At 38.7% G+C, this 27,757-nt stretch overlaps 1 protein-coding gene across 1 annotated transcript in view; it reads left to right on the forward strand.

The window, feature by feature from the left end:
- LOC134533132 (very long chain fatty acid elongase AAEL008004) overlaps window positions 1–27,757 on the forward strand; it is a 139,388-nt gene that overhangs the window by 74,802 nt on the left and 36,829 nt on the right. The window contains exon 3 of the mRNA XM_063370413.1: window positions 10,941–11,131. Within this exon, the coding sequence (XP_063226483.1) occupies window positions 10,941–11,131 (191 nt within the window). The remainder of the gene's footprint in view (window positions 1–10,940; window positions 11,132–27,757) is intronic.

Below are 27,757 nucleotides of genomic sequence, written 5' to 3' on the forward strand. Positions count from 1 at the left end.
ACCATCACGAACACATATTTCACCCCGGCTGTTGATCTAGGTAATGGTCCCAATACATCCACTGATACCAACTGCAGTGGTCTCTCCGGAAGGATAGGTTTAAACTCACCTTCGAGATTTTGTTGGGCATGTTTCGCTTTCTGACACAAGTCGCACGATCGAGTAATGGCGGCGACTGACTTGTGCAGATTCGGAGAGTATAGCTGCCTAATCAATGACTGTGTCAGCTTCTTTGAACCAATATGCCCGCAATTCCTATGAACCTCCCAAATAATCGAGTTGATGTTTCGCTTCGGTATTACCGGCTTCCATGGCTCTTCAAATCTGGCTTTTCCCTTGCTATGATTGAACAATACTCCCTCCGACATGCAGTATCTCTCCTCTAACCTAGTTGGAACCTCTGAACCCTTCAATTTATCTATTATGACCTTGCAGAATTCATCTTCCTGTTGCAGTTGAGCTATCTGGTCAAAAACATTCTTGATTGTTGCGTTATCTTTAAGTTGTTGTGTCACAAGATTAGCTACCAAAAATTCCTTGGAGTTCTTCCTCGGTGTCAATTCATCATTCAATACATCGGGTATTCGACTTAGGTAATCGGCGACTACATTCTCTTTCCCTTTAATGTGGCATATTTCCAAGTCAAACTCTTGCATCAGCAAGCACCATCGTGTCAGCCTGCTACCAAAAATTTTGCCTGCTTTTAGACACATCAGGGCTTGATGGTCAGTCATTAGCTTTATATGTTCTCCCAGAAGCAGGTCTCGAAACTTCTGCAGAGCCCATATTATTGCTAGTGTCTCTTTCTCCGTGACCGTGTAATTTCGCTCTACCGAATTCAATGTTCTACTCGCCATCGCTACGGTACGTTCTACTCCCTCATCGTCCATTTGCGCGAGCTTCGCCCCTAAGGCATAATCAGATGCGTCTGTGTATAGTAGAAATTCCCGACCTAACATGGGATGATAGATGACTCGTTCTTCGAGAAAGACCTTCTTGAGTTCTTCAAAAGCTTCCCGCTGTTCTGCTTCCCATTTCCACAGCTTGTCCTTCTTGAGTAGATCAAACAATGGGACTGCGATCTTGGCTATCTTGTCGCTGTAATTTCGGTAAAACCCGATAACTCCCAGGAATGTACGTAGTTGTTTAACATTCTTTGGTGTAGGGAAGTTGGAAATACTGTTCAATTTTTCAGGATCGGTATGAATTCCGGTCGGTGTCAGAATATGCCCTAGAAATGGTAACTCTTGTCGGCAAAATACGGATTTTCGCAGTTTCGCCGTCATTCCTGCGTCACGTAGTTTCGTTAGGACAATGCCGATATGCTCCAGGTGTTCTTCGAATGATGACGATGTAATCAAAATGTCGTCGACATATGCTCGCGCGAATCCTTTGCACTCAGATCCTAGCGTTTCGTCCAGACAACGAGTAAACTCAGCTACCGCATTACATAAGCCGAACGGCATGACTTGGAACACATACTGCGAGTTCTTGAATAGGAATGATGTGTACGGTCTAGATCTTTCTTCTAAGGGTATTTGCCAGTACCCTGCCGACAAATCAAGTGTGGTTAGAAACTTGACACCCTGATATAATCGCAGAATATCATTCGTTGGTCTCGGACTTTCCCGATCTCGAACAGTAATTTTGTTGATCTCCCTCGCGTCAAGGCATAAACGTACTGTTCCGTCTTTCTTTCGCACACAGAGTATCGCATTCGTGAATGGGCTAGGCGCTCGCTTTATTACATTCCATTCCAACATTAAGTCTAGATATTCTTCAGCCTCTTTCAAATATTTCGCCGGGATGGGATACGACTTTTTATGGAATGGTTCACCGGGTATGACCTGAATACTAGCTGTATATAATTTGTTTAACCCAGGTTTTTCGGAAAATATATTTTGAAAATTTCTTAAGACATGAAGAAGATTATTTCTACCGGTTTCATTTACCATGGTAATTCCCTTTACAGCTTCTATTAAATCAGCTCCGGTCGCCACCAAATTTATGTCACTATTAATACACGAAGTTTCCTTATGAATGATTGCAATGCCTTTTTCCGAAACTTCCCAATTTTCAGTAGTTTTCGTATTTTCTGTGTCATCCATAGCAGTTACCATCCAACCTGCAAAATTCAAAATTATTTTATGGCTAGTTAGAAAGTCTACACCGAAAATTACTGGTTTAGCCAATCCTTTTACGATTAATACATTAATGTACTTGGTGCTACCTAAACCTTCTACTTCCAATAAGGTCTGACGATTAATGATGGGACTAGCCCTTGATGTAACCCCTAGAATCTTTAAACTCGGTACTGGCATTCTCGGTAATGATATTCCGGTGCTCTCTATCATGGCTACGCAGTCTTCGCTGATGCAGGATATCTCTGCGCCGCTGTCTAATAGTACAGGCACTTTAACTCCGTTTAAAGTTAACGATATCTCCGGACATAGTGCTTGTTTCGCTTGAACTTCGGTTTCTGTGGGCTCGCTGAGTAAAAATTCACGCTCGTTTTCTTTGAACATAATGGTGTGTATGCTTCGACAATTATTCTTGTCATTTGCGTCGGGATCCAATTTTATACTAGCCCCGTCTAACTTACAATTAGGGACTGACGTGCGGAGCGGGTTTTCGCCATCCCTAATTAGTTTACCGCACTGTCCTTAAATCCTCTAATTTGCTCTTGTGACAAATTAGCAAATCCATTATTTGCATTCGGTGAAATCAAAAATGTGTTATTACCTCCTTGGTTTGTATCTGAGCTTCTGCTAGATTGCATGCGCGGCCATTCCGTGTTGCTTTGCTCGTGACCTGGCGCTATAGAATATGAATTTCTTTCTCCTTGTCGCGCGTCGTGAATGGTGGTGCTAAAGCTGTTCCCTTTTTCAGACGGTACAAACGTTTGTGCATTTATGCTGTACTGACCTCCGGAATGATTATTGTAATTTGCCGATCGTTCTTTCGTTGTTCGATTTTCGCCTGAATTCTCTCTGAAATTAACTGTCCCCTCCTGACGTTTATTCTCCCACTGTGATTCATTTTCGCGTCTGTCTTGTCGCTTCTCGTTTCTACGACGATAGTACTGTGGTTTATAAAATCCGTTACCATATCGCTGACCTCGATATCTATTGTGATACCAATTACTTCCGCAGTTTTCAACGTTCAGTGTGTGAATTTGAGGTTGTTTGTGTCCGCTGTTCTGCCCTTCATTTCGGTTACGCCAGTTATTGTATAACGGTGTCTGTTGGTTCGTGTTCTTGCGCTCGTTAGTTTCTTTGTGCGTTACCGTTTTATCGAGCTTAACGAGTCGTTCATACGTTAACAGTTGTTCCTTGAAATCTACAATATTACTGTATTGCCGTCCACTAAGTTGTAATTGATAATTGAGTGGTAATTGCGAAATTATCATGGCAATAAACTCTTCGTCTTCCATACGGCAATCAAGATAACGAGTTCTCTCGTACATATCGCTGATATGTGCCTCTAAATTTTGAAATTTACGATTTTCGAATTTTTCAGAATGCAACTGTATTCGCAAATTGCTTTGGATACGAGTATTCCAAAATTGGGATATGAAAGCTTTCTGAAACGATTCGTATGCGTGTACCGAATCTTTCGCCAACTCCCACCAATAATATGCCGTGTTTTTCAAGCAGTGGCTAACGCATTTCAATTTTTCTGCGTCTGTTAACTTAAATGTGTGGCAATATTCTCCAAACTGATTTAAGAATCTTCGAGGGTTTTCATTACTTTTCCCTGAATATGTTGGAACGTCATCCAACCATTTCTTAGAAGGGTGGTGTAGTGTAAGTACCGGATCTGCTGACATAATTGCAGTACTAATATTCGCGGGATTTCGCTCGGCTTCTATCGTTATCGATTTGTTTACCGGCGTGTCTTCCTTGTCGGTATTACATTCGCTAGTGTGGTGAGTCGTTAGTTGGGGCGAGAATGTTGCGATGTGTCTGGATTCTCTTTCTATTTCCCCTATTTTCGCCTCTACCATATCTAACCTTCCTGTTAGACGCTCGCTTAAGTGTACTACTTTATCGTCAGTGCGTTTACTGAATATTTCTACACCTTCAATACGAGTGTGTACACTGGAAAACTTCTGTTGCATCTCGTGCTGTGTTTCAGTTAAGTCATGCCTGATTTCTGCTGTTTCATCTGCAATCCTGCCTAAAGTGTTATTTAAGACTTGCACTAAATTGTCTAGTCTTTCGGCGTTTTCTCGCTCCTTTTGTTCCCTTTCTAACTTCTCCTCCTGTTCTATACGCTCCCGTTCTTGTTTCTCCCGTTCCCGTTCTAGTTTCTCCTCCTGTTCTTTAAGCTCCCGTTCTTGTTTCTCCCGTTCCCGTTCTAGTTTCTCCTCCTGTTCTTTACGCTCCCGTTCTTGTTTCTCCCGTTCCCGTTCTAGTTTCTCCTCCTGTTCTTTACGCTCCCGTTCTAGTTTCTCCTCCTGTTCTTTACGCTCCCGTTCTAATTTCTCCTTATTCATGAACTGGAACAGTGCATCTAGGGTAACAGTTGGTGTCGGCGGCGAATGACCCAACTCCATTTCCTGCTGTGACTCCATACCAGTAGTCTCGATGTGCTGTTCTGGTACTACTTCTCTAGGTTCTCGTTCAGGACTAGAGTCAGAAGTGTCATTGCTACCTCTCAAAAAATATGACTTCCTACCTGTGTCTGTCATCTTGACAAAATAAAATTACTGTCTGTATTTTTCAAAGTGTCTTGAGTTGTTCAAAAAAAAGATCATAAAATAGTCCCTAACGTTGGCTTACACGTTGTGCGCCAAAAATTCTGAAGTGTTTTCAGAATTTTCCCTTTTCTTCTGTTATTTTTCAGACAGCTCCAAGGATGAGCGACCAAAATTTCAAAAGGGTGTGCCACCGTTGGGTGATCAAAAATTCTATAATTATTTTCAGAATTACTCTATGGAGTATATTTCCTAAAATGCCAATATCTATAATGTAAAATGTGGTCTAGTTGGGCGCCGTGAAAACTCTATAAAGTACTAGTGCTGTGATTGTGTATGTAGCACAACTACTAACCTCTACAGAATATTAACTAAAATATGTCTTGTTATGTTGATAGTGAAAATAAATTATTCTCAAGTTGTATGTACTGGTGTAGTTTGACTCAGTGTGAATACCAAACAATAAAATGTCGTATAATTCCTTAGCAGTATGTCTCCTTCTCTTTGGTGTAAGTATTCTGACCTTAAAATCAACAAATATAAGTAGTGTGTTTAAAAGCATTAACTTCTCTATGACTGCTGATCTCAGTGTAATAAAAACTAATTATTCTTTCAAGACAATCCAAGCTAAATATTTCTGTCTATCTGGTTTAACATACACATGATATGTAAGTATGGTTATCAATCGGAAAAATAAAATATAATGAAAATTTAACTTTTTACTAGGGTCAAAATCATGGTTGTATGGGTGACAATACTCTTTTGCAACATATCCAACTGTAACATGAAAAGTGACAGAGTCAATGATTAGCAAGCAACATACAAATACCTTTGAGACAATTATTCATGTTTAAATAGGTTTTTCATTAAACAAAATTTCAATATCCGTTATACTTAAATGTCTTTCAGAACTAATTACGTTTTACGTAATTGTATCACTGAATAATAGTTTGGTTATCAGTCAATATTTTAAATATTATTGAAACACATTTTAACTGGCAAATTAGTCTTTTCTTTGTTTTTACTAGCTCAGTCTCTTTCGGTAGATCAAACTGTCTCAAGACTTCTGGACCTGGGGCTATTCTTTAAACATTCAAGACAATTAATGACTTTAACAGATTTTAACTTTGATATCGTACATATTACTGATCAATGTCAGTTAACCAGGTCCAGTATGTACAAGCTACAAGTCTTTACGTAGTTAAGTAGTATTAAGTTGTTTTTGCGAGTTTCAAATTAGGTCTTGATCGTAAACATCATAGTTTAAGATATCTTGCCATTAAAATAGGACAGGTAACTTCTCGCTGTTCTTGTTAATTCGGGGATGGGGCAAACAAACCTCGTCGCGTCGTTACAATACCAAGAGGCTGTGGAAAACCTCTCCGAACCCCTGTCTCTCCTCCGATGTTGCTGGTTAGATCTCACTCTCCTCCGATGTCGCTGGTTGGGTCTCCGTCTCGATGCACCTCCTCTCGTGCTGCTGGTACTCCAGCAGGACTGGCGTCGGTCACCTGGAGTCGTCTAGAAGGATGATGTCCTCCGGTACACCGTCTACGATGCCGTCTACCGCTGTCGAACTCATTCCATCTCGAAGATTGATATTCCTTTTCTTCTTTTCTTCTTAATTCGTCGTTGATCCAGTTCTATTTATGCTGTTAGTCAAAACTTATCGTCGTCGTCGATTCTTTAGTAGAGCTTCGAACATCGGTAACTACCTCTTCTTCATTGTGTAGTTCCGGTATTTATTATAAAATCATCAATTTCACGTAGATTCTAGCTATTCAGTCGTCGTACCAATGTTTTACGTGATATTCTTACATTCATTTATGACTAAATCACGGAGCTCTTTCTCTCTAATCCTTCTCCCATGATAGTAGAACAGAAACTCAAGTTCCAATTTGTTTCAAACAGTCAAAGCTTTCTCTATTGAACACTCTCCGAAATCACACTGGAAATACTAAATTCTTTAAATAAAATATATGCGCAGTCGAGCGTCCAATCACATATACTCTTTCCTCAGTAATGACCCAAAAACAATATTAAAAGGTGTAAGCTCATTTCCTATTCGTCGCCGTTTAACAAATGTTTGCAAAGACATTTCATAAAATTATTACTTAGATAAAACATGAAAATACTTAAAGAGTAAAACCAAATTGACCTGACCATAGAGATACAATACTGGTAAATATAATTCATAACAGGACTAAGACAAAGTCATAGAGGTAAGAAGTAAAATAATAAACATAAAATTCATTTCTATTGAGGGCTTCTCAAATACCTCTATAGTATGTTTGTTGTATTAACATTTAAACGTCAACGTTTTTAATGGGATATATTTATGTCAAGTTTCTGAGGTCCTACAAATAAGAGGGGAAAAAAGATAAATAAAGAAATATAAAATAAAAGTATGTAAATGCATAAAATAACTAAAAATATTATTAATAAGAAGGAAAAAAAGAGCGCGTGTAACTCGGTGCACGTTATAGAAGTGAAACGTATTTGACATTTCACACCTCGACGACTCGTACGTATATCGTAAGGGGTAAAACGGGTGAGAGAGAAAAAAAAGAGGGGGGGGGGGGCAATTTTCTAAATAAACATGAATTAACAAAATAATTACTCCATAATAACTGCTTAGGTTATCAATAATTATTGATCAATCAATAATGATTAATTAACAATGAACATTACTCACTGTTGAAATGCACCATAAAGAAAATTTGTGCGTGTTACTGTTCGAACACGCTGCCCGAAGCCTTGGTCGTCACGCGCTATGAGCTCCCTTGGTGTCTGTCGTTCCCAGTCAACGATATCTCGCTCAGTGAAGTGCCGCTGTTTAAATGTTTGTTTTTTTGTATGTGAATAACCACTTCACATTGGTAACATTACAGATTCATTTGATGTTTAACCTTGCAAAGCACGTCCGTAGTACATCTTAGAAAAAACTAAATAAATACGCATTAGTTTATCGACGAAAACATCAAAAGTAAGTTATGAGTGTGTCTATAATGACGTCGCTGTCGACGAGAATCTTAAAACACCAAAATAAAAATAAGAAAAAAAAATATGAAGCAGTTACTGGAAACGCTTAATGCAGATTAAAAAAAATATTAACCATAAATAATAACCCTTGGTAATCAGATTTTGGGCATTGCCTTTTGATTGTAGCCCTTCTAGCCGCTATACTAAACTATAAAATTAACGTTATTTTAAAACAAAGATCTGCGAGACAAGTTCATAGAGGATAATGCCACTTGGCCCTTACAAAAAAATACGCTCCGGGTACAGGACGCGAGACTATATTGCCTTTTCTCGTGCGGTCAATACCGTGCGGTTGGCAACTGTGACTTGTATGCCCGTGGGACTGCCGCAGCTGTCTTGCAGTCACCCCCCGTGTGTGTGAGGTCCCTTCGACTACCTGTTGACTGTCTCGCGCGCTCTGATAGCTGCTCACAGCCGAGCTCTGCGCTTTTAGGAACACTTGTGAAGCCCCGCCTGACTGAGCGCACAGTGCGCACAGCTTTAGAAAAAACACGCTATATAACAACTGCTCAAGAGCGTTTTACGAAAAGCATTTAAGAATACGCAGGAGTGTGAGTAATTCTGTTTCCGGTTTTTGTTTTTAAAAAGTGTGTGTGTGTGTATTTGTGCGTGCGTTTGTTCGTGTTTTTTTTTTATCCTGTACAGATTCTTTAAAATACTCGTACAGAACCACTCATCTGCTCTCAGCGCATTAAGTGCTTTTCGTAAACAGACACCACTGTTGACATCTGCTAGAGCAGTTTGTAAATCGCGTGGTTTTGTCTTGAGGCACTGCAGCATGTTCGTGCGCCTTCTCGATCTCATCGGCGGGAAGTGGCTGGCAGGTGTGTTTAATCCACGTCCTCCTAGTCACCGGGGTTGTCAAGAGGGGGAAGTGCGTTACTAGAGGAGAGGGGATTTGGAGGGCGCCCAGTCGCGCGTGCCAAAAACAACCAGCGGCAGGAAGGAGCGCCGGCCGGCCTGTTTATCCCGGAGGCGTGGCCTTGAACGCCTATCCCTCCTGTTTCATTTCCCGTTACGTCAAAGCAGTCAATTCTCCTTGTAATATTTTTCCCTATTTTCAACACTATATATACCGTAAATAATTTTTTTTTGTTGTCAAACTGGTTTCACATCCATTCATGTTTTACAACTATAGTTAAAGCTGGAATAGTAGTTACTAGCCATTACGCATTGTCAGACGACACGCTGTGACGTGGTTGAAGTCACCCATATTGTTCCGTCCGAAACATTGCGGAAAATGTGCTTGGCAACACCTGAAGATGATTAGTAAATATGAATTGGAATCTCCGTCGTTTAAGTATCTTTCATTTTTTTTTTTTTATTTAAACTGTGTCCCAAATGCAAGATTTTTCAGTTTTTGCACGTATCTTAAGTTGATAGGATTATTACTTCTAGTTGATTTAATAATTCCAGATACTCAATAAGTGAGGAACACTCGTTTAGTGTATCTGTGCAGTGTTTAAGTCTCAAAGATAACATTGTTCTCGGAAAGAGTAAGAACTGACTGTCCTCCTTAGCGTTAAGTCCAGAGGTCGTTTGAAACTTCACGGAATCCAGTCTGATGAATCGAGCTCTAGTGAAAGTGATGCATGAATCGCACTTCCATTTCTCTACGCCTTCTTCCTTGATATTCTTCTCTTAAGTCCACACTTGTTACTGGGATAGTTTATAAGCAAGTAAACTATTTAAAGTTTTCAGTATTCTACCTTCAGCGTAGAATATCTTGCCGAAAAGGGTCACCTAAGTAAAAAGCGGTCTAATTTTGTGCAAGATCTTAGGTTCGTGATGAAGGTATTGCGTTAAAATAAAACTATATATACTTCAATCATTACTACATTATACCGCAACGCCTACGCTACCGAATCGAGTTACTCTGTATTCATCATAAGCATGCAGTAAGGGGCGTAAGTTGAGTCCCAACCGCCAGCATCACTCAAGCCTGAGAACCGAGTCGTTAGAATGTGGTAACTAATACACTATACTAATGTTCAACCTTTAAAGACGTGTAAGTGGTTTGTCATACAATAAACGCACTGATAATTAATCAATAAGTATGTAATTAATTTCACAATGCAAGCGTTATGTGCAGGTATATAATAAATACTTAAATACGTGTATCAAATCTGTATCGGAAAACTAGGGAATTTTTTCTTTAGTAATTGGAGTATCAGTCCTGTGCTTTCTTTTTAGGGATACGCTATTTTTTTTTATTTATATATAACTATGGAAGATTAAAATAAATTTATTTTTGTCTTCTGCTGTCCTTTCAGTGTTATGTTACACACAGTACATGTTAGATTCATCCGTACTTCACAAAAATTTAATAACTTGGGTGGTGTATAAAGTTTAAAATATTTAAAGTTTCATACTTATGTTAAAATTAAATACTTATGGCAAAATAAAAGTAACGTGTAGTATTATTTATATTTTACAAACTTTTATTTAGCGTGTAGCAACTGGAAAAACTGGCTCGCAGTGTATATACTTAATAGGATGCTTAGGTCCTGTCACTTGTCTAATATTTGTCTCTAACTATATTTGACAATTTAGCGTTGGAGAGGTAGTATTTGACGGTAAATGGCTTCTAATTTTCTCCATCAAATACATTTGGACAGATAACCTCAAATATGTTTTTTAATCGTGTCACACCATCGGTTTTTATTTTTGGTCTATAATCTCAAAACTTTTAAATTTTAATCACATTTTGAAGTTAAATAATGCATCCCAGTGCTTAAATGGAATTTTTGAAAGTTTCTGTGCATTTTTTAAAGATTTTAAACATCTGTAAATTAACTCGCGATAATATTGGTTAGTTATATAATAAAAGTAAATGTTCAGTTATTCTATTTAAGTAAGTTGTGGAAACTTTATTTAGGTTTTTTTCACTTTTATAACCTCTATAATCGCCCACGTGTTCTTCGCCATCTTAAAAGATTAGTTGTGACGGAAACGGATGTAATTTCCTTTTTCGATATGCACCATTTTGATTGGCTGATTGCATACAGCATTTGTTAGAAGCCCTCATATATGCAGAGTATTTGATAGAAATTCAATATATCCAACTTGTAAAAAATATTATATATGGCTTCACTATTGACGTCACGGCACGACGTGCTGGGATGAGTTGCGAAGCGCGACGGGGCCTCCGTGGGTCTAGCAACACCACCAGTGTGGGTGTGGTGGTGTGTGCCCGCAGACCCGCGCGTGAACCAGTGGTCCATGATGGGCAGCCCGCTGCCCACGCTCGCCATCTGCCTGTTCTACGCCTACTTCGCCAAGGTGCTGGGCCCGCGCCTCATGGAGAACAAGAAGCCCTTCGACCTGCGCAACGTCCTCGTCGTCTACAACTTCCTGCAGATGCTGTTCAGCGCCTGGATCTTCAACGAGGTCGGTGCTTGCGGCAGGGCTGGCCGACCCCCTCCCCTCCCCATACCTCCCCCTCCCCATCCCTCCCCTCCTCCGTCAATAAAACCCAGTCTGTGCTCCAAATGGCTTTGTTTTAAATACTGATATAATTAGAAAATCAAATACAAAAAAAATGACACGTTTAACTACACGGAAACAAATGACACGTTTAAAGTAGCTTACGTACGTATATTACCGATGGGCATAAAATTACAGAAAACATGCTGATTTCTGTTTATTATAACTAACCCCTTAGAAATTCATATTATTAATAGATAAATAATATCTCATTACAAAAAAAAAACAGTGTTGACAAATATGCAGAAGGTTTTAGATAGAATTATTACTAGCAAGTAAATTGTTTAAAAAAAACTTATTTTAAGAAAACCCACAAAATGGGGATATTAAAAAAAATGGGTAATGTCAAAAAATCCCAGGTTTTATTGTTAAAAAAAAACATTGCTTCAGTTTTTTCCCCTTCAAAAAAACCAGATTTTTTTCATATGTTATGCTTGAATGAAATTTCGATTAAAATATAAAATTATCCGCCAATGTTCGTATGAAATACTCGGTATTATCGCGAATTATTATTTCATATTTGCAAAAAAAAATAACCATAGCCACATGTTGTACAAATTTGCAATATCTTTCTTGTAGTATTACGAACTACTTTTTTGGCAACTGGTTTCTGAAATGGTTTTCTGTGTGTGCTGGCGCCTGCAACTACTGGCAGAGAACAGGCAAGTTTCAGCAGCAGCAGCAGCAGCAGAAGATGGCGTGAAGGAGAAGGCTTATGTATCTTTCCCATCGAAACACGATCCGTGAGCTCAGTTTACGAACAAGCAAAACAAACTTAAGGCGCGGTTACACGGCACTACTTCAGTTTTTTTTATTTTTTTATTTTGGAGGTTACATGCAGTCTGAAAACGTTTCGTTTGAGGCCATTTCTAACTCAAAACTAAAAGTAATTCAAAACGATATCTCTTCTACATAAGCCTCTGATTGGATTTTGAGTGTTGAAGAGTATGAACAGTCAGCAAAAAAAAATAAAAAGATCAACAGATAAATATTTTATTGTTTTAAAGATTGGTGCTGGTGACAATTCTCTAACAGCGGTGTACACTTGTTCAAATCAGCAGGATCCGCGACACGTTCATTCGACGACAGTGGACGATCGGTTTTTGGAGCTGAAACACACACTATACCAACGCCATGTAACAGAACACTTTCGCGTTTGTTGATGACACGTTCACTCGAAGCCTGTTCGCCCGAAGTAGTTCGGCGCTCCGTGTAACCGCGCCCTCTGAGCGCAAAGGCGTTGTTCAGATTCTCGCATGGTGCGCACGGCTACAGCCCTGTTCGCCGGCTGTTCATCTCCGCGGATGACGTGGGCTCGTCCAACCTCGGGGTGCGTTTATCGCTGCTCGGTAATCTCGTTGGCTCGGCATCTGCTGTTCGGGCGATATCTAGTTTTTCGCTCCCAGATAATAAAATAAAAAAATGCTTCACTTTTTTTTTGTCTGCTCCACTCTCGTCCCGACATCCCGTGAGTCACTGTTTCATGCGCCAGCGCAGACCGAAGTGCCGAGTGCAAAACGGCGTACAGGGAAGAGGCTAAGTGTCTAGTGCATCGCACATCCCACATGTGGGCGCAGTCCTGTTATTGGGAGAATGCCCGTCCTTCTCCCCTTGGAATTAATAAGCCCAACACTGATGGACTGTATCGGTAATATTCACCATTTATGGGTTATCAAAATGGCTTTAATTTACGGAAACATTTTTTTAAAAACTAAACCTATCCCATGTTCGTCTTAAATAATGTGACTTCATAACAGAAAATTACCCTGTAACTCTGTCCAGTAGTTTAAAACCTCTTTCTGTAGTACATAGCAGACATTGTGTTTCTTCTCGCGGTAGCTGGTGTTCAGTGAATTACATTTGTCATCGTCGAAATTAAATTAGTGTATTTTCTTGCCGACCACATAAGGCACACGTCATTTTCGACTACGGACAAACTTTTGGTGTCGAACATAATTCTTCTCAAATTCTAGGTAGATCCCATCTCTCATGAAAAAAAAGTATAGGCGAAAAGATTTTAGCACACAATGGCTTCAGTATCTATTGTTCATGTAATTATTAAGTTATTTTCTAAAGTATTTTTCCGTGATTACAAAAATCTGTTGAGCTTATTCGTGTCACATGCGTTGTTAGATGGATAACTCGAGGGATAGATAAAACCACGTTCCGTTACGCACGGGGATGTGTAGTAGGTTTACGTGAGTAGTAGCTATGGCGACTGGGAGCGAGTGGTAGTAGCTATGGCGACTGGGAGCGAGTGGTAGTAGCGAAAAACCTCGCAGTAATTTCCGACTGTGGTCAACTTGTGGTATTTTATGTAAATTCTACACTCCTACTGCATGTTAGGAATTCTTGTTCGGATAACACATGCCTTTAAACATGACACTCTCGTAGAGGACCGTAAAGACTGCGAAGGATCTCTTAATGAGAGACTGGCAATGTCCTTTTCGAGCACTAGGAATACGGTTAGAGTACAGGGGTAGCATATTTAACACCTAAACCCTTATTTTTGTCTCTTGGAATACCGGCCTAAGTGACCCGCCTAGTCAGGGGTGCATTTGTGTTGAGTTGCGCGGGATGATAAGTGCGACGCTCGCTGGTGCTTCTAGAGAGGTTTCGGCTCTAATCGCAAGGCTTTCTCGTCGTGAATTCGGCAACTTGGGAGATGCGAGTAGAAGCCATAACGTTAAATGGCGGAGAAATGGATATATAGGGTGTAATTAAAGTACATTTAAGTGCTTTCAACAATTTGTAATTGTTTTACGCATTTTCACGCTACTAAAAAAAATAGCTGTTTAAAATCTAAATATGGGAACAGAACGTATGCCCTCAGCGTATTCTTTAAAAGCTTTTCGTGAACACCAGGCGGATATCTTGAGCAACTTAAACTTCCCTGAAGCTCTGCACACCGTATGTGTGCCGGAGTAGGCGGGAGATTTTCTCAGGCCGCTTCACGTGGCCTGACTCAGATGTGCGTGAGTCGTGAGTCACGCCGCGGTATTCCCGCGCCGCGCAAGCGTGACTCGGTGATTGAAGACCCTTCAGGCCTGAGAAATGCGTTATTTCGATTTCGTGTCATTGCTATAGCCTAAGGGCTAATTCGTGTAAATTCATCACGATATCTCTCTTGCATTTTATGCCACTTTTTTCCCCCGCAACTATATTTACTGTCACGTAATAGTAGATAGTAAATTCGCACAAGTGTTCATACTTACGATTACTTGGGTTACATTTAACAGCTGCAAATAATGTTTAGTAAATATATAGTGATATACACGTGTGACAAATCAACAGTAAACAAGCCCCTTAAACGAATGTAATTTAATTAGTATCGAAATAACACGCGTGAGTAGACTCTTACGACTTCATAAAGCTGAGGTAAAAGTTCTCGTATGACTGAAAGGGACGCCAGCTAGCCAACCGACGAAGTTCTTCCCACGGATGTAAAAAATTTTTTAGAGGGGGTGTCTGTTCCGAAGTTGATGCCAACTTATTAGCAATTGAATAGCAAAAAATAAGTCGTAGCTGTATAAACGCTAGTATGAAAGGAATTAAATAGTCTTAAGGATACTGGCTAGGAAGAATTGATAAACTAACATGGCAATACATCTTTAAGGGATTAGCATTAAATCTTATTATAACTTTAAATGATTTTGGTGTCAATACTGCCGTTATCATTTTGACTTCTATAGTAGCCTATTTGAACACGGCAAAGATTATATTCGCCAAATCACTCATTTCCTTTCTCCATGGTTCCGCCAACGACTCAGCGAGCAGTTTCCGGGGAAGCCAAAGTTTTTGGGTACCGGGGGAAAGTGCAGTTGCGGAGCTGAAACTGATAGGGTTTGACTTGCCCGCGATGGTGCTGAAGCACTGAAGTGGAGTGTGGCCCGAGGTGGCGGAGAAAACCCCGCACCGCATGCAAGTTTCCGGGGCAGGGCCGCCACCGTGCAAACATACTTCGTGCCAACTTGAAGCACGGAAAAATAACTATATCTGAAGAAAAAAAATTACTAGATTGAGATTTTCATTTGTTTTGCGCTATTCGGACAATTTCGTGATAAGTGCTACGTTCTTTCAAAATCAACCCAAAAATGTAAAGCCACTGACTGAACTAACGATAAAATGTAAAGAAAACAGTCAAAACACAACTTGGTTATTGTCAAAAGCTCCGCGTGCCGTGTCCCAATTCCAATACTTGACATTTTTATTGATTTATCATGTAATGTTTTATTACTAAAATGATACTTAAATAGTGTTTAAAATTATTACACATTAAAATGTCGTATATTTAGTATTACATTTAACACTTTCACAGGTTTCTAACTTACGAGAAAAAATCAACGTATTATGTTTGTTTAAATTGCTGTATTAATTTTTCTGCAACGATGAAATCTGTTTAAAATTTTCTTTTGTCCATTCAACCGAGAGAGAAAAAAAATTTTTTTTTTTTTTTTTCGTAATTTACTTTTGATTATTGTCACTGTTTTAAATATTTTGCAGATGCTGCTGATAAAAGATGGAGGTACAAAACAGCTTTTAATGACGTTGTTAAGACGTAAAATTTGCTATTCTACGGGATTTTTCGTTTTAAGAAAAAAAGTATTGGATACTGGTTTTGAAGGTACTAAAAATCAAAACAAAGTATGAAATTGTAGATCTAATGCGAGAGTACCAGCAGCGGAGACATTCTGTGGCTCGTGTGGCACGCCTGCGCGACAGCTCGGAACCCCTTATCGCACGCAGGAAGGGGAACAAACCCGCCGCCTTATCAGCGCGGCGGCGAGCGCGCGAGGTAGTGCCCATAGAACAATGAGTGAGATGTGGAAGTGCCACTCGGTGGAAACTGAATTCATGTTTTCGCGCATGTGACGCTATCTGTCGGGTAGGCCCATAACTACCTCCAAAAACAACGCGGGTGGGAGGTACATATCCAAAGCGTTAGGTTTATAGAGTTAATTAATTTAATTAAACAACTAATTTTATGCTGTGCAAAAACCACTTAATGCTGTTTTCTAATTTTGAAAAAGTGTTGTATTTAAAATTGCTGGTATGCCAACACCACAAAATATGTGGCTACCAAAAAAAAGTTAATTTATTTTAACCGATTTGTTTGCTTGATAATAACTTATGCAATACTTCTCACAATAAACTTAGCTATGTTAAAATTATATTGTGAAAGCTACTATCTACCGGGTGGGCCCGAAACTACTTGAAAAAAATCTAGGCCTCAGTCTCGGCTATTAAGTTTCTCCCCCATGGCAGTGCCTGCCTCGGCCCTTGGACGTCGAACCCACGGTCATATAGACAGGTCTGGCAACTTACCTTCATTCTCTGTCGGCCTAGTGAAGCTCGCGGCGGCCTGCGAACTAACGGCGCTAGTAGAAGTTGAGCCAATCATTAACATTGTGTTAAATGGGAGTTTCGTATAAAATATGTAGATTTAAAAAAATCTTTTTAAACTTATGGGTTTATAATATATTTTGGAAGCTTTTTAGGGTTTAAATACATAGCAATAACTTGTAACTTTGCCTCATCTGTCAGTCGCAATTTTAATCTAACAAAGATACTATTTAACAGGCGAGTTTTCTTCAGTTAAGTCAGCGGGGTGGTGTAGTGGGTTCATGCGAGGGCTGATAATCTGCGCGTTCGGGTTAGATACCCTCCAGTATTTTTTAAAATTATTTTCATTTAAATATTTCTCGCAATATTAAAATATTATTTACATAAATTAAATATGCTTAAACGGTATAATTATATAGTCATGTGAAATTATGAATAAAATAAACAATTTAGAAAATCTAGCACGTAATTATGTCATCTGCTTTCTATTTAATATCAATAGAAACATTACTTTTTTTTTTCATTTCCCAATAAAAGAATAAGTTTTTAATAGAAATTAAATATTCAAACAGTTAAAAAGAAAAACGATTTAATTACTACACTTCAAGCCATCGCTAGTTTTATTTGAACTGTTTGTCATTCAGAGAACCCAAAGAACGGACACAGAAAGATGAGTGCATTAACACACAGAAAACAAGCCTACAGTGGAAGGATTTAAATGTCATAGCACCGTCGAACTCGGTGAACTTTCAACGACGAGACAGTTGCAGCAAAAAATAAAAAAAATTAAAAAAAAGACCAACAATTTTGGACAACACAGAGGCAGTCACAGGAACCCAACGATGATCATAAACATATAATCAGGATGAAACGCCGAAAATACAGCGACGCAAAGGCGAACCCAGCGATGAAATTGAACAGTTATTTTGACAACACGACGACAGCGCAGACGAACAAACCGCTAGATCTAACCTCCGTAACGAGCAGATTCGCGTGCTCTCATGTTGCAAATACACTTAAAAACTCGGACACGTAATTTAACGTAGAAGACTTGAAAAAAAAATACCGAACTACGGCTTTGGATCTGATTTTGTGACACGGAATTTTATTAAAATACTACCCATAGTGTTAAAATTCACTAAACAGTTAGTACTACATAGTTTCCCTTTGGCTTTGTGAACCTTTTTGTTGGCGCCATCATCCACAGATGGCAGCACCGTGGTTACGCATTTCCTTTTCATGCGACCTCCGTTCAGTTCACGAGGTTACTCGCACGGAATGCCGTAAACGGAGAGCTGAGATGTTGCACGTCAAGAAGCGCCCCTGTGGGTCGAGCATGGTTCTTTTCCTCGCCACCGTCATAGCGACGACGCGTCGCCGGTATGACGGCGGAGTTATGACGGCCGCGGGAAAATGCGAGCACGGATCCCATCGTCATATCTCTCCCGTCATCGCTAAGGCGCCTTACCTACGACGGCTTGGCAATCGATAATATGCAGAGGTTGGCAGTGAATTTACAGAAAGGATGTGTTTTATTTGGCAGTTGGTGTGGTGTATCTGCTAGCAATTTACAGCCAATAGAAAACTACATACACGAAAACAAGATTGTGGACATTCGTAAAACTTAGACATGATGTGACTATCGAATTATATATTTTTCACAACTATATTCAATATTTATATCATTTTTCATTGTACGCCTGTTGGCGTTCCGTAAATATAAGTTTTACAGACTATTTTTTGCTCAGTAAAACACCTGTCACGTCTCAGTCTCAAAATATAATAAAATCATTTTACATAGCAAAGTCGGTTATAATTATTAAAAAGTATATAATAAGGTTAAGGAGTGCATTAGAAACTGTGAAAGTTTGTAGTTTGTAATATGAAATTATTATTTAGCGATCTTGTGAAACGTGTTGCCCGTTATTATTAATTTTGTTTTCAATGGTCAGTTGTTATTACTTTAAATCATATCATGAAAAAAAATATTTAAAAACACTTTTGTGACTCGACGTGAAACATTACAATACTAGACCTGATTTAATCATTATTTGGTAATTTTCGCCACCGTTTAAGTTAATTTGCTGATTTGAAGGTAGCGAAACAATTCGGTGTGCTATACGTCCCTTAAAGACTGTTCAAAAAATACTGCTGTTATATTTAATTACATTATCCTTAGACTTGTTTATAGTATATTTTCTAGTGCACTGCAAGTTTTATTCACAATATTTTGTACTGTAGCATATGTATTGGGTGAATATGCTGATATTATTTATTTAGCATCTTGCAAGCTTGAAACAATATAACACGAAGTCGGTGTTGTTAATTAAATGCCTGAATATAATTTATTAAGTAAACTGTAGTTGACAGTATTGTGTCTGCATTTTATAACTACTAGAAGAGTAGAGGAACTAAAAATATCCTTCAACGGTATTAATTACTTTCTTTTCACACAAGCCGCTCCTCTCACAAATTACAATTTTCGTATGAACTATAAACACAAAACCTCTCAACTCTACGTGAAACACTATTATTCCTACATTGTTACCATTTTATCATACTGAAAGTATTTGAGCGAATCTTAGGTGAATAAATTACGTTTCAATATACGATACAGCAGGAGCAAACCTAGCCACCAATGAGGGTGGGGAGTAGGCCTAACCTAAAAGTCACTAAATCTTTGGAGGAAATGCTTTCTGTTTAAAATTCGATAAAACGATGGTTTAAAATAACCATCAGACTACTATGTATTTATCAGCGACATTCTTGTGTATAACCTTATCAATGCATGTATTTTATTTTTACAAGTGATTTTTTTTATTACACGTATGGAAGCTGAAGGGTAAATTAGTTGTTTTTAGAAGTTTAATAAGCCACACGCTTATAGGTGTTTTACACTTAACTTTTATACAGAATAATTAACTAATGTGATGTTATCTTCTATCTAGTTGAAATATTACGTTATTTTGTCCTGATCTTAATTTTTATATTAAACGATATGACAAAAGTAGGCAGATTGGCAGTTTTCTTAGTATGATATATTTTGGTTAACTGAGTATTGTGCAATTAAAAATAACGAGAAAAAAGAATCAATGTGTCTTATTCACACGAAACATAGAAACTAAGTATTTATTTATGCGGCGTGATTATTATCGGTAACAAGTTGTTTCGAAGTTTGTTCAGAGAAAAACATAACCTTTTTTGAGATACGTCGTATATCTCACATAGGCCTACGTAATTTATGAGTAAATAGAATTGAGACAAAACCTTAAGTTTCACGAAAATATATTATTTAACTCATTCGAAAGAATTATTTCCCAGTATTAAATGAAAGTTACGCACGTAGTCGGCATTATGACGGGGTTATGACGGCTATGACGGCCTTACGACGGGCAAACCATCCCGCCTTACCTATGACAGGCATGTCATAGCTAAGGCGTCTTACAGAAGGCGAAAAAAGATCCATGTTCGCTTTTAGTTGCGAAGCGTCATACCGATGACGCGTCATCCCTATGACGGGCGAAAAAGAGAACCATGCTCGCCCGGCAGGGGCACAGCCAGGGGGGGGGGGGGGGTTAGGGATTCAAACCCCCCCCCCCTCTCTCTCTTAACACCAAATCTTTAATTTCTTATTCATCACTCAAACAAATTTCATATTAAAATTAATAAAAAAATTACCATTACAATATTTAAATTTAAGTACCGAAAACTGCTAAAATAGCACTATTTTACACGTTAAAATCCAAATTTTCCCGGGCGAGGACCCCCGGACCCCCCGCTTTAATACGGCCGGGGGGGGGGGGGGGGACGGCATGCTTCTTAACACCCCCCATACACAAATCCTGGCTACGCCACTGGGCGACAGGACAGCTCGGGGTCGAGGGGGGCGCTTCCATCGCCGCGGTTATCTGCAGGCGGAAGTGGTAGAATGTGGGTTGACGTGCGGCGAAGAGCGGTCCGAACATGTCCACGCTTTTTCCTTGCGGCGCGTGACCTTTCCTGGGCTTAGGCCGGCAACAAGGTGTGTTACGTACAGCGCCAGATTCCCGGACGGGGATATCCTTCCTTCAGTCCAGATGCCAGCAAGTTAAGTGTTTGGAAGAATTATTTTCATGGGCTATGAAATACATGTTACGCCGATTCCAAGTCTCTTACGTTTACTTCTTCGCAAGACACCCGATTCGAATTGAACATCCACTGCCTTTCGTCGTGATGTTTCGACGGGTTAATTTTCATTAGTGCGAGTCGTTTATTCAAACAAAAGGACCTAAACATGGAAACCAGATCTGGACAAGTCAGTCTTTCATCAGAATACGTTAATTTTGGCAGTTTCGAGTTCTGATTTTTTTAAATTTCACATTTGCTGTTTACAGATGATAATCTATATCTGGTTTTATGTGTCTTAATTACTTCTGTTTCAAAATTTGACTTGCGCAGATGTGACTTGAACCCCGTTAGTTTGTTGAAATATCGTCGTATGAACCACAAGGTATCTGCTTCAAAATATTTAATGGCTACATTAACACTTGAGCTGAAACTGGGTGCTTGAACTAGGTGCGAACTTGTCAAGAACTGAAAAATCCCCTATTCAATGCACTGTCAAGAAGTACTAAATAATACCGAAGAAACGTATTTTTGAACCTTGCCCCTAAACATTTATGGAAAATTCCTCCCATTAGGTGTTTTGGGTTGGCGACATAATCAAGTTTTATGAAAGTTACGATAAAAAAAAATTTTGTGATGGTAGTTCGCTGCAAGATAGTTTAGTTAGCGCCATAAAACATTCAGCATACATTGTAATAAACTAGAAATATGTTCCTAAACATGTAATGAAAGTTATTGATCTACATAATTGTTTCTGAATATTTGCCATGTAGTACATTTACTGTGCTTTTACATATTTTTTTTTCAAAACAAATTTAGGAGTGATGCTATATTTGCATGGCTGATCTTCCATTTTTAATAACGTTAATTAAATGTGTTTAGAAACAACACAAAAATATTTTATAAGGGTGAGACCAACCATATATTTTTATTTATTTTATAATCAACTTTAAATAATATTGTGGTTTTCAAACTAAAGGCTGCATTCGTCGATCTTCACGAAATTTTTTATACAAGGACCATCGAATGAACACATGTTTGGTAGCCGTCTGAAGTATTTTCGCCGGCAACAAAGCAGATGCAAGAAAGGAGGTTAATATACAGGTGCGCATGGCGGCTTATATCTGCTGGCTGTCAGGGAGTGTCTTGGAGTTAGATTCGAACAATACACGGAGAAAGGCACTGGCTTCCTGTAATCATTTCCGCATCCCTGCCCGGAGCCGTTACAATCACGTTTTACATTACCGCTCCAGTCGTCGGCTTGCTTTTCTGAAAGAAACTGCTAAATGTAATTACGAATGACAATTAAGGCTGTTCAGTGAGGTTAAGGCTTCCGCCCAGTCATGGGTGTGTTTGTGTTGCATAGGACAACACTGTGAAGTTTGAGTGGTAACCATAACATGAAGATAAAGGTGTAATGCAAGTACCTTGAGTGGTTTCAAGAACAATTCCTTGTGAAAAATGCCGTAAATATATTTAGGAACACTTTCTTCATGTTAATGAGGTTTTGACCAAATTTGGTTTTGTAATTTAGGACTCCCACTAACTCTTTAAGTAATGTTTGAAAAACGTTTTAGCTTAGTTTGTGTGTGTGTGTATGTATATATGAATGTATGTATATATATACACATATGTGTATAAATATGTATATATATACACATGTGTATATATATGTATATATATAAAGTAATTCGTTTGTAAAATTACTTGATATAAAAATCGTTAGTACCGTTAGCATTTCCTTATAAGGAATCACTTCATCCAGGTAGACTACTCACAGAGACCAGTGCCAAGGGTATCCGGCCCAGGACTTGGCCTTATGTTCCAGGCTGCGGAAGGCAATGTAGAACCATTGCTGCAGCAGCAGCAGCAGCAGCAGCAGCAGCAGCAGCAGCATCTCTATCTCTTGACTTAAATAGTCATCACTCCTTCCACAAGATGAACACACAGCACCTTGACTATAGCGTGTCTCATCCGTAGTTTGCAGTGTGCTCTTTTCAATGCATGATTTCTGTCATTAGCGCGATTCCCCCCCCCCCCCCTCTTTAGTTGTAACATGATAATGTACTGATTTGCTTAGTTGTAAACTTTTTTTTCTATTTAATTATTCTGGCACTAGTCTCCTACATAACTTTGTGTAGGGTCTAGGACACACAGCTTCTATGCACAGCAGAAGGGGTTCCTGGTGACATTTGATATAGGCTATCTTCGACGCGCTGGTTAACTTGTGCGCCTGCTTTCCTGTGAGAATTGACTATATATAATGTGGATTATATATATTCAGTGCTGTGAGTCACTCGAACGGAGCTGATTGCGTGTGCGCTCGTAAAAGGCCTAATCTTGTCAGGTGCCACACGAACATTTCAAGGCTTTGCCGGAGTCGTTGCGTCATAGATAACGTGTTAACTGATAGTCGAGCGAGTGACGAGATAACACTTCGTATCTCTAAAACCGGTTATACCATGCCGGAAAAAAATATATATTCTTGAAACACGCATTTTATTAATTTAACGCTTCTAAAATTTACTGTTAAAAAAAACTGGAAACTGAACTACTTAACCGCCCTCAGCGTAGCGTTATTGCTTTTCGTAAACCGACGTCGCTCTGATATCTGGAGCAGTTTTCAAATCGCGTTGTATTTTTCCTGAAGCTCTGCACACCGCCCAGATAGGCGGGGTTCTTAGAAACGGTTCGTCTCCGAACAGACTATTTTTTTTTTGTAATCAAAATGTTGCTTGCGTACTCGAAATAACTAAAGGTTTACAAATGTCTAAGCCATCAACGGTCTACATATACCTGCAACATAGTTATTTGTAACCATTAGTCCATTGTTAAATGTTTAGTTTACTATTTAATTATCGAAAAGAATAAACAAATTGAAGTATCCATCTCGGGCGCATAGCCAGTTTAGCGCTCTAGTGCTCATAGATGTGGATATTTGTCTTATTTAAAAATAAGTGTCGCTGTTAAATACTAATCGGAATCGCAGTCGTGCTCGGAGTAAGTCATCCATTGGAAACACGAAAATTGTATTGTCTCTAGACTTTTATCATTAGTTGATGCACAAAAAACATACATTAAATTGTATACATATATCTGTATTACTTGATCACTTTTGATTTTAATTTGGTTTTTTAACACAGTTTTCCAACACACACCATTTGTTTTTGTAACAAATAAGCCCGAAACTACATTAATTTATAAGTTTACATTATTTAAATAAGTGCCAGTAAATCATTGTCGGAAAAAACTTTGAATGTATTCCTCTTTTATAAGTAGCCTTCATAGCATTTTTCTTTCTTTGTTAGGCTTAGTTGGAAATGGGGCCAGATTTTTATATCATATGAGCTCCGTGCTTTATTTTGAATTCAGTGATCGCTTTTTTGGCATGAATCTGTTTATTATCGTATTTAAGAAAGATAAAAACGTTTGTAACTAGGGTTTAGTATCATTTTGGTTGGGTTTTTTTTCCAGATATTTCTGTAATCGGACAAATTTGTAAAAAGCTATGTGGGATTTTTAAAAAGGAAATCTTTGTCACGTCCAGTGGTCTATCTCGACCCATGATATTACTTTTTTGACGTGACAACGTCTAATAAACCGATGAACCCCGGCTGCACGCACGAAAAAGTGTCCTGTTACGCACATTGTTCCGTTATGCTGTGTCCCGTTACGCTCATTGTACGCTTGCGCCGCATCTTCTTCCACTCGATTGGAACATCCATCGATTTGACTTTTTCGAGGCACATTAAACTTGAAACACTCCCATTCGTTTCCTACTTTTCCTATCATCGTCCTATCCTTAACAGAATAACACAGATTGGAAGAAGTTAAATAGCAAACATGTATAAAAGTTATAGTTAAAATAATCTCTTCGTTAAAGTAATAAACATATTTGAATTAATGAGTGCAAATAAAAGTAAATTTATCAATTAAATTGTAATTTCGTTTCACTCCTTCTTTGTAGCCATACAAAATAGTGATAATTCAATAAAAATGATTCAATTTTATTCATAAAAGTATGCAATCATTTCATCAATGTTTTGTTATGACGTTGTGACTTTAAACTATCGTCTGTAAACCGACTTTACAGACAACCAATTTTTTTTGTATAAATGTTATAGTTGTAAAATACAATCTTATGTGCGACTAATTTCAACATAATTATGGTAACAAGTATATTTTTGTGTTTCACTTTGTTATTTTATATGTACCTATATGTAAAAAAGTAAAGATAAAGGTATGTAGATATAAGCAAACGTAAATCTCTATGCGTGGAATCGGTAACCAAGAACGAACATAGTTCGGAGCCGGCTGCAATCTCTAGTGTCTGCCTAATGCTCGTGCAGACATTTGTGCGACTTTTGAAAAATATTCTCCAGCGCGGGTTTTCCTCCCAGTATTGGTACCGTCAATGGATGGGTCTATGTTTGTCACTTCAAGTATACGTCAGAAATACTTGTTTAAAATTTACGAAGGCGTCATGTGTATAAATTACGGAGGACTGAATACACTGCAGAAAACTTGCGATTCTTTTTTTCCTATCGGTAAATGAAAGGCATTGTCCCCGCTTTAAATTCCAAGGACATGAGTGTTTCTTCTCGGATGTCCGCGTCCTAGAACTAGGTGCTTGGTGGGAAGGTAGACTTTTAGCGTCGACTAGTTAGCTGTAAGGCGCCCGTTGAAAAGTCATGTATGTAAAACTTTATTTTAACATACACTAAATATTTTTTTTTACAAAATTGTATTTCTTGTGATATTGTGGAAATTAAAATTTTTCTGATACATACATGAATTAATAAAAAAATATTTGAAAAAAAATTGTTTATAATTAAGAACCTCTTGAAAAACCAAATATTGCGTGTGAATTGTCTCGTTCAGTAATCTTTTTTAATTAATTATAACGACATGCTCACGTAATCAAAATTGATTTTCAGCGATAAATGGAATATTTACGTACTTTGCGAAGTTAATTAATTAAATTCTAAAAGTAAAATTATTATTAAAAACTCACCAATTTAATAAAAAGTGTGCGCATGGAGTCCACGCGCGACAGAAGTGAAACGTCTTGCTTATAAGGTTAAGGTAGAGATAAATTACTTACATTTTCAATCACACTCAGTGGCGGACCCAGGATTGATTTCTGGGGCGGCCACCGGTTGTGGCATAGCATAATACCTGTGTATTACTTTAGAAGTCGTATTATCCGGTGCATATTTTACGTGGCCCCGTGCCTCTCCTATAAATACGCCACTGATCACACTAATCACATAAAATTGAATAATACTCATAAAGTAAATTGCACAAATCAATAACTCTTTTCCACACGAATAAATAGTTGATATTTTAAATAAAATAAAATAAATATGGTAGCGTCAATCGTTAGCAGTTACGAAAACTGAGGAGTGGACAAACACAAGCAGCGTTACGAGAATACCGTAGCATCACTGCTGAGTCATTTCTACCTTACCCTGCCGTCTCCTCTTTCAGCACTAAGAATTTTTTTTAAATTCATTTCCTAAGGAGTTAGATAGGGCATGAAAATTTGTGAAATCCCATAGAGCACACGGGTAGTTATATAAAACATCACGTGATACAAAAAACGTTGAAATGAATTGTTACTAAAAAAAACCTAAAATCGATTTACCAAGTATTTGTAGGCACTCTTGTCTAATTCCCGATTCTAGAATTGCTGGTATAGTAGGTTCAGCAATTTCAGAGAACCAGCACGCAGTAATTGCTTACTGGGAATTTTTTTTTGCCGTGACCCAATAAGATGGATGATGGATCACAGAAGTAATGAGGGTTGCGGGGAAACGGGAAGACTCCTACATCGGCTCACGGGAAACGTCGGCCACGTTCAAACGTTATAGGAGCTGGGATACCTGACCAACGTCTAAGCCAGGTATTCCGAGACACAAGAAAAAAAAATTGGTTTTCTGTAAAGACGGTTTACGGACGATAGTTTAACGTGACGTCATAACAAAACATTGATGAAATGATTGCATACTTTAATGAATAAAATTGTATTATTAAAATAAAAATGATTCAAGAAAAAATACTTGAAATTATACTAGTAATCAGATTTTTAAAATGCAAGAATAATTAACCTTTATTGCCGATATTATTGTTGTAATAAGCAATGAAAACCACATTAACATTTCACTTCACTTTGTAAACAGTCGACGAAACAGTTCACGTGTAGATGTAAATTGTGTGCTGCCGCTGTCTTTCTTCTTCTCGGACGCATAGGCCAATCGAGTGGAAGAGAGATAGATGCGGCGCAAGCGTACAATGAGCGTAACGGAACAATGTGTGTAACGGGACACAGCGTAACAACCATGTGCGTAACGGGACACTTTTTCGTGCGTGCAGCCGGCGTTCATCGATTTATTAGACGTTGTCACGTCTAAAGGGTTTAGGCGTTGAATATGCTAGACCTGTGTCCTAACCATATTCCTAGTGCACGATAGGACACCGCCAGTCCCTAATTTTTAGGGAACGGATTTCGGTGTCCTATACGTTGCCCCGATCTGTTGGCCAAATCCCGCACGTGTGCAGAGCTCAACTATTCCTTGATTTCGTCCAGATGGCGTACTCGCGTCTGGCGCGTATATATTTATCCGTATAGAGTGACTTTTAGTGATCATCGAGGGACGTTCCAAGCGTGTTGGTGTGCCAAATGAAATTTTATGATGCCGAAACTATCCTGGAATTCATTTTGTACATTTTTATGATCATAACAAGAAATAATCGTAACTTAAAAAAAAATTACTACAATTATAAAGGCTGTTCTATTTGTGTGCGATGGCGGTGCTATCTGTAGTATTTTTCGCAGTAACAATTGACCGATGGTTTGCGACACGTCCTCTTAGAACGCGTCGAAACCAGTTTCTAGCCTCGCGCAGGCCACCTTCTATTAAAACTGTTGCCGATTTGTTTCCTCACCGGGATTCTTTTTGGACACGTTCTGGAATACACCACGGGAGTTGTGTCACGGTTGTCGGTGCTTAATCGCCACCCGAACGTACAGGAGTACCACCCAAAGTGCTCTAGTGTTGGCGCCCCCCCCCCTCCCCCTCC

Source organism: Bacillus rossius, chromosome 6 (genome assembly GCF_032445375.1).
Source record: "Bacillus rossius redtenbacheri isolate Brsri chromosome 6, Brsri_v3, whole genome shotgun sequence".
Lineage (NCBI taxonomy): Eukaryota > Metazoa > Arthropoda > Insecta > Phasmatodea > Bacillidae > Bacillus > Bacillus rossius.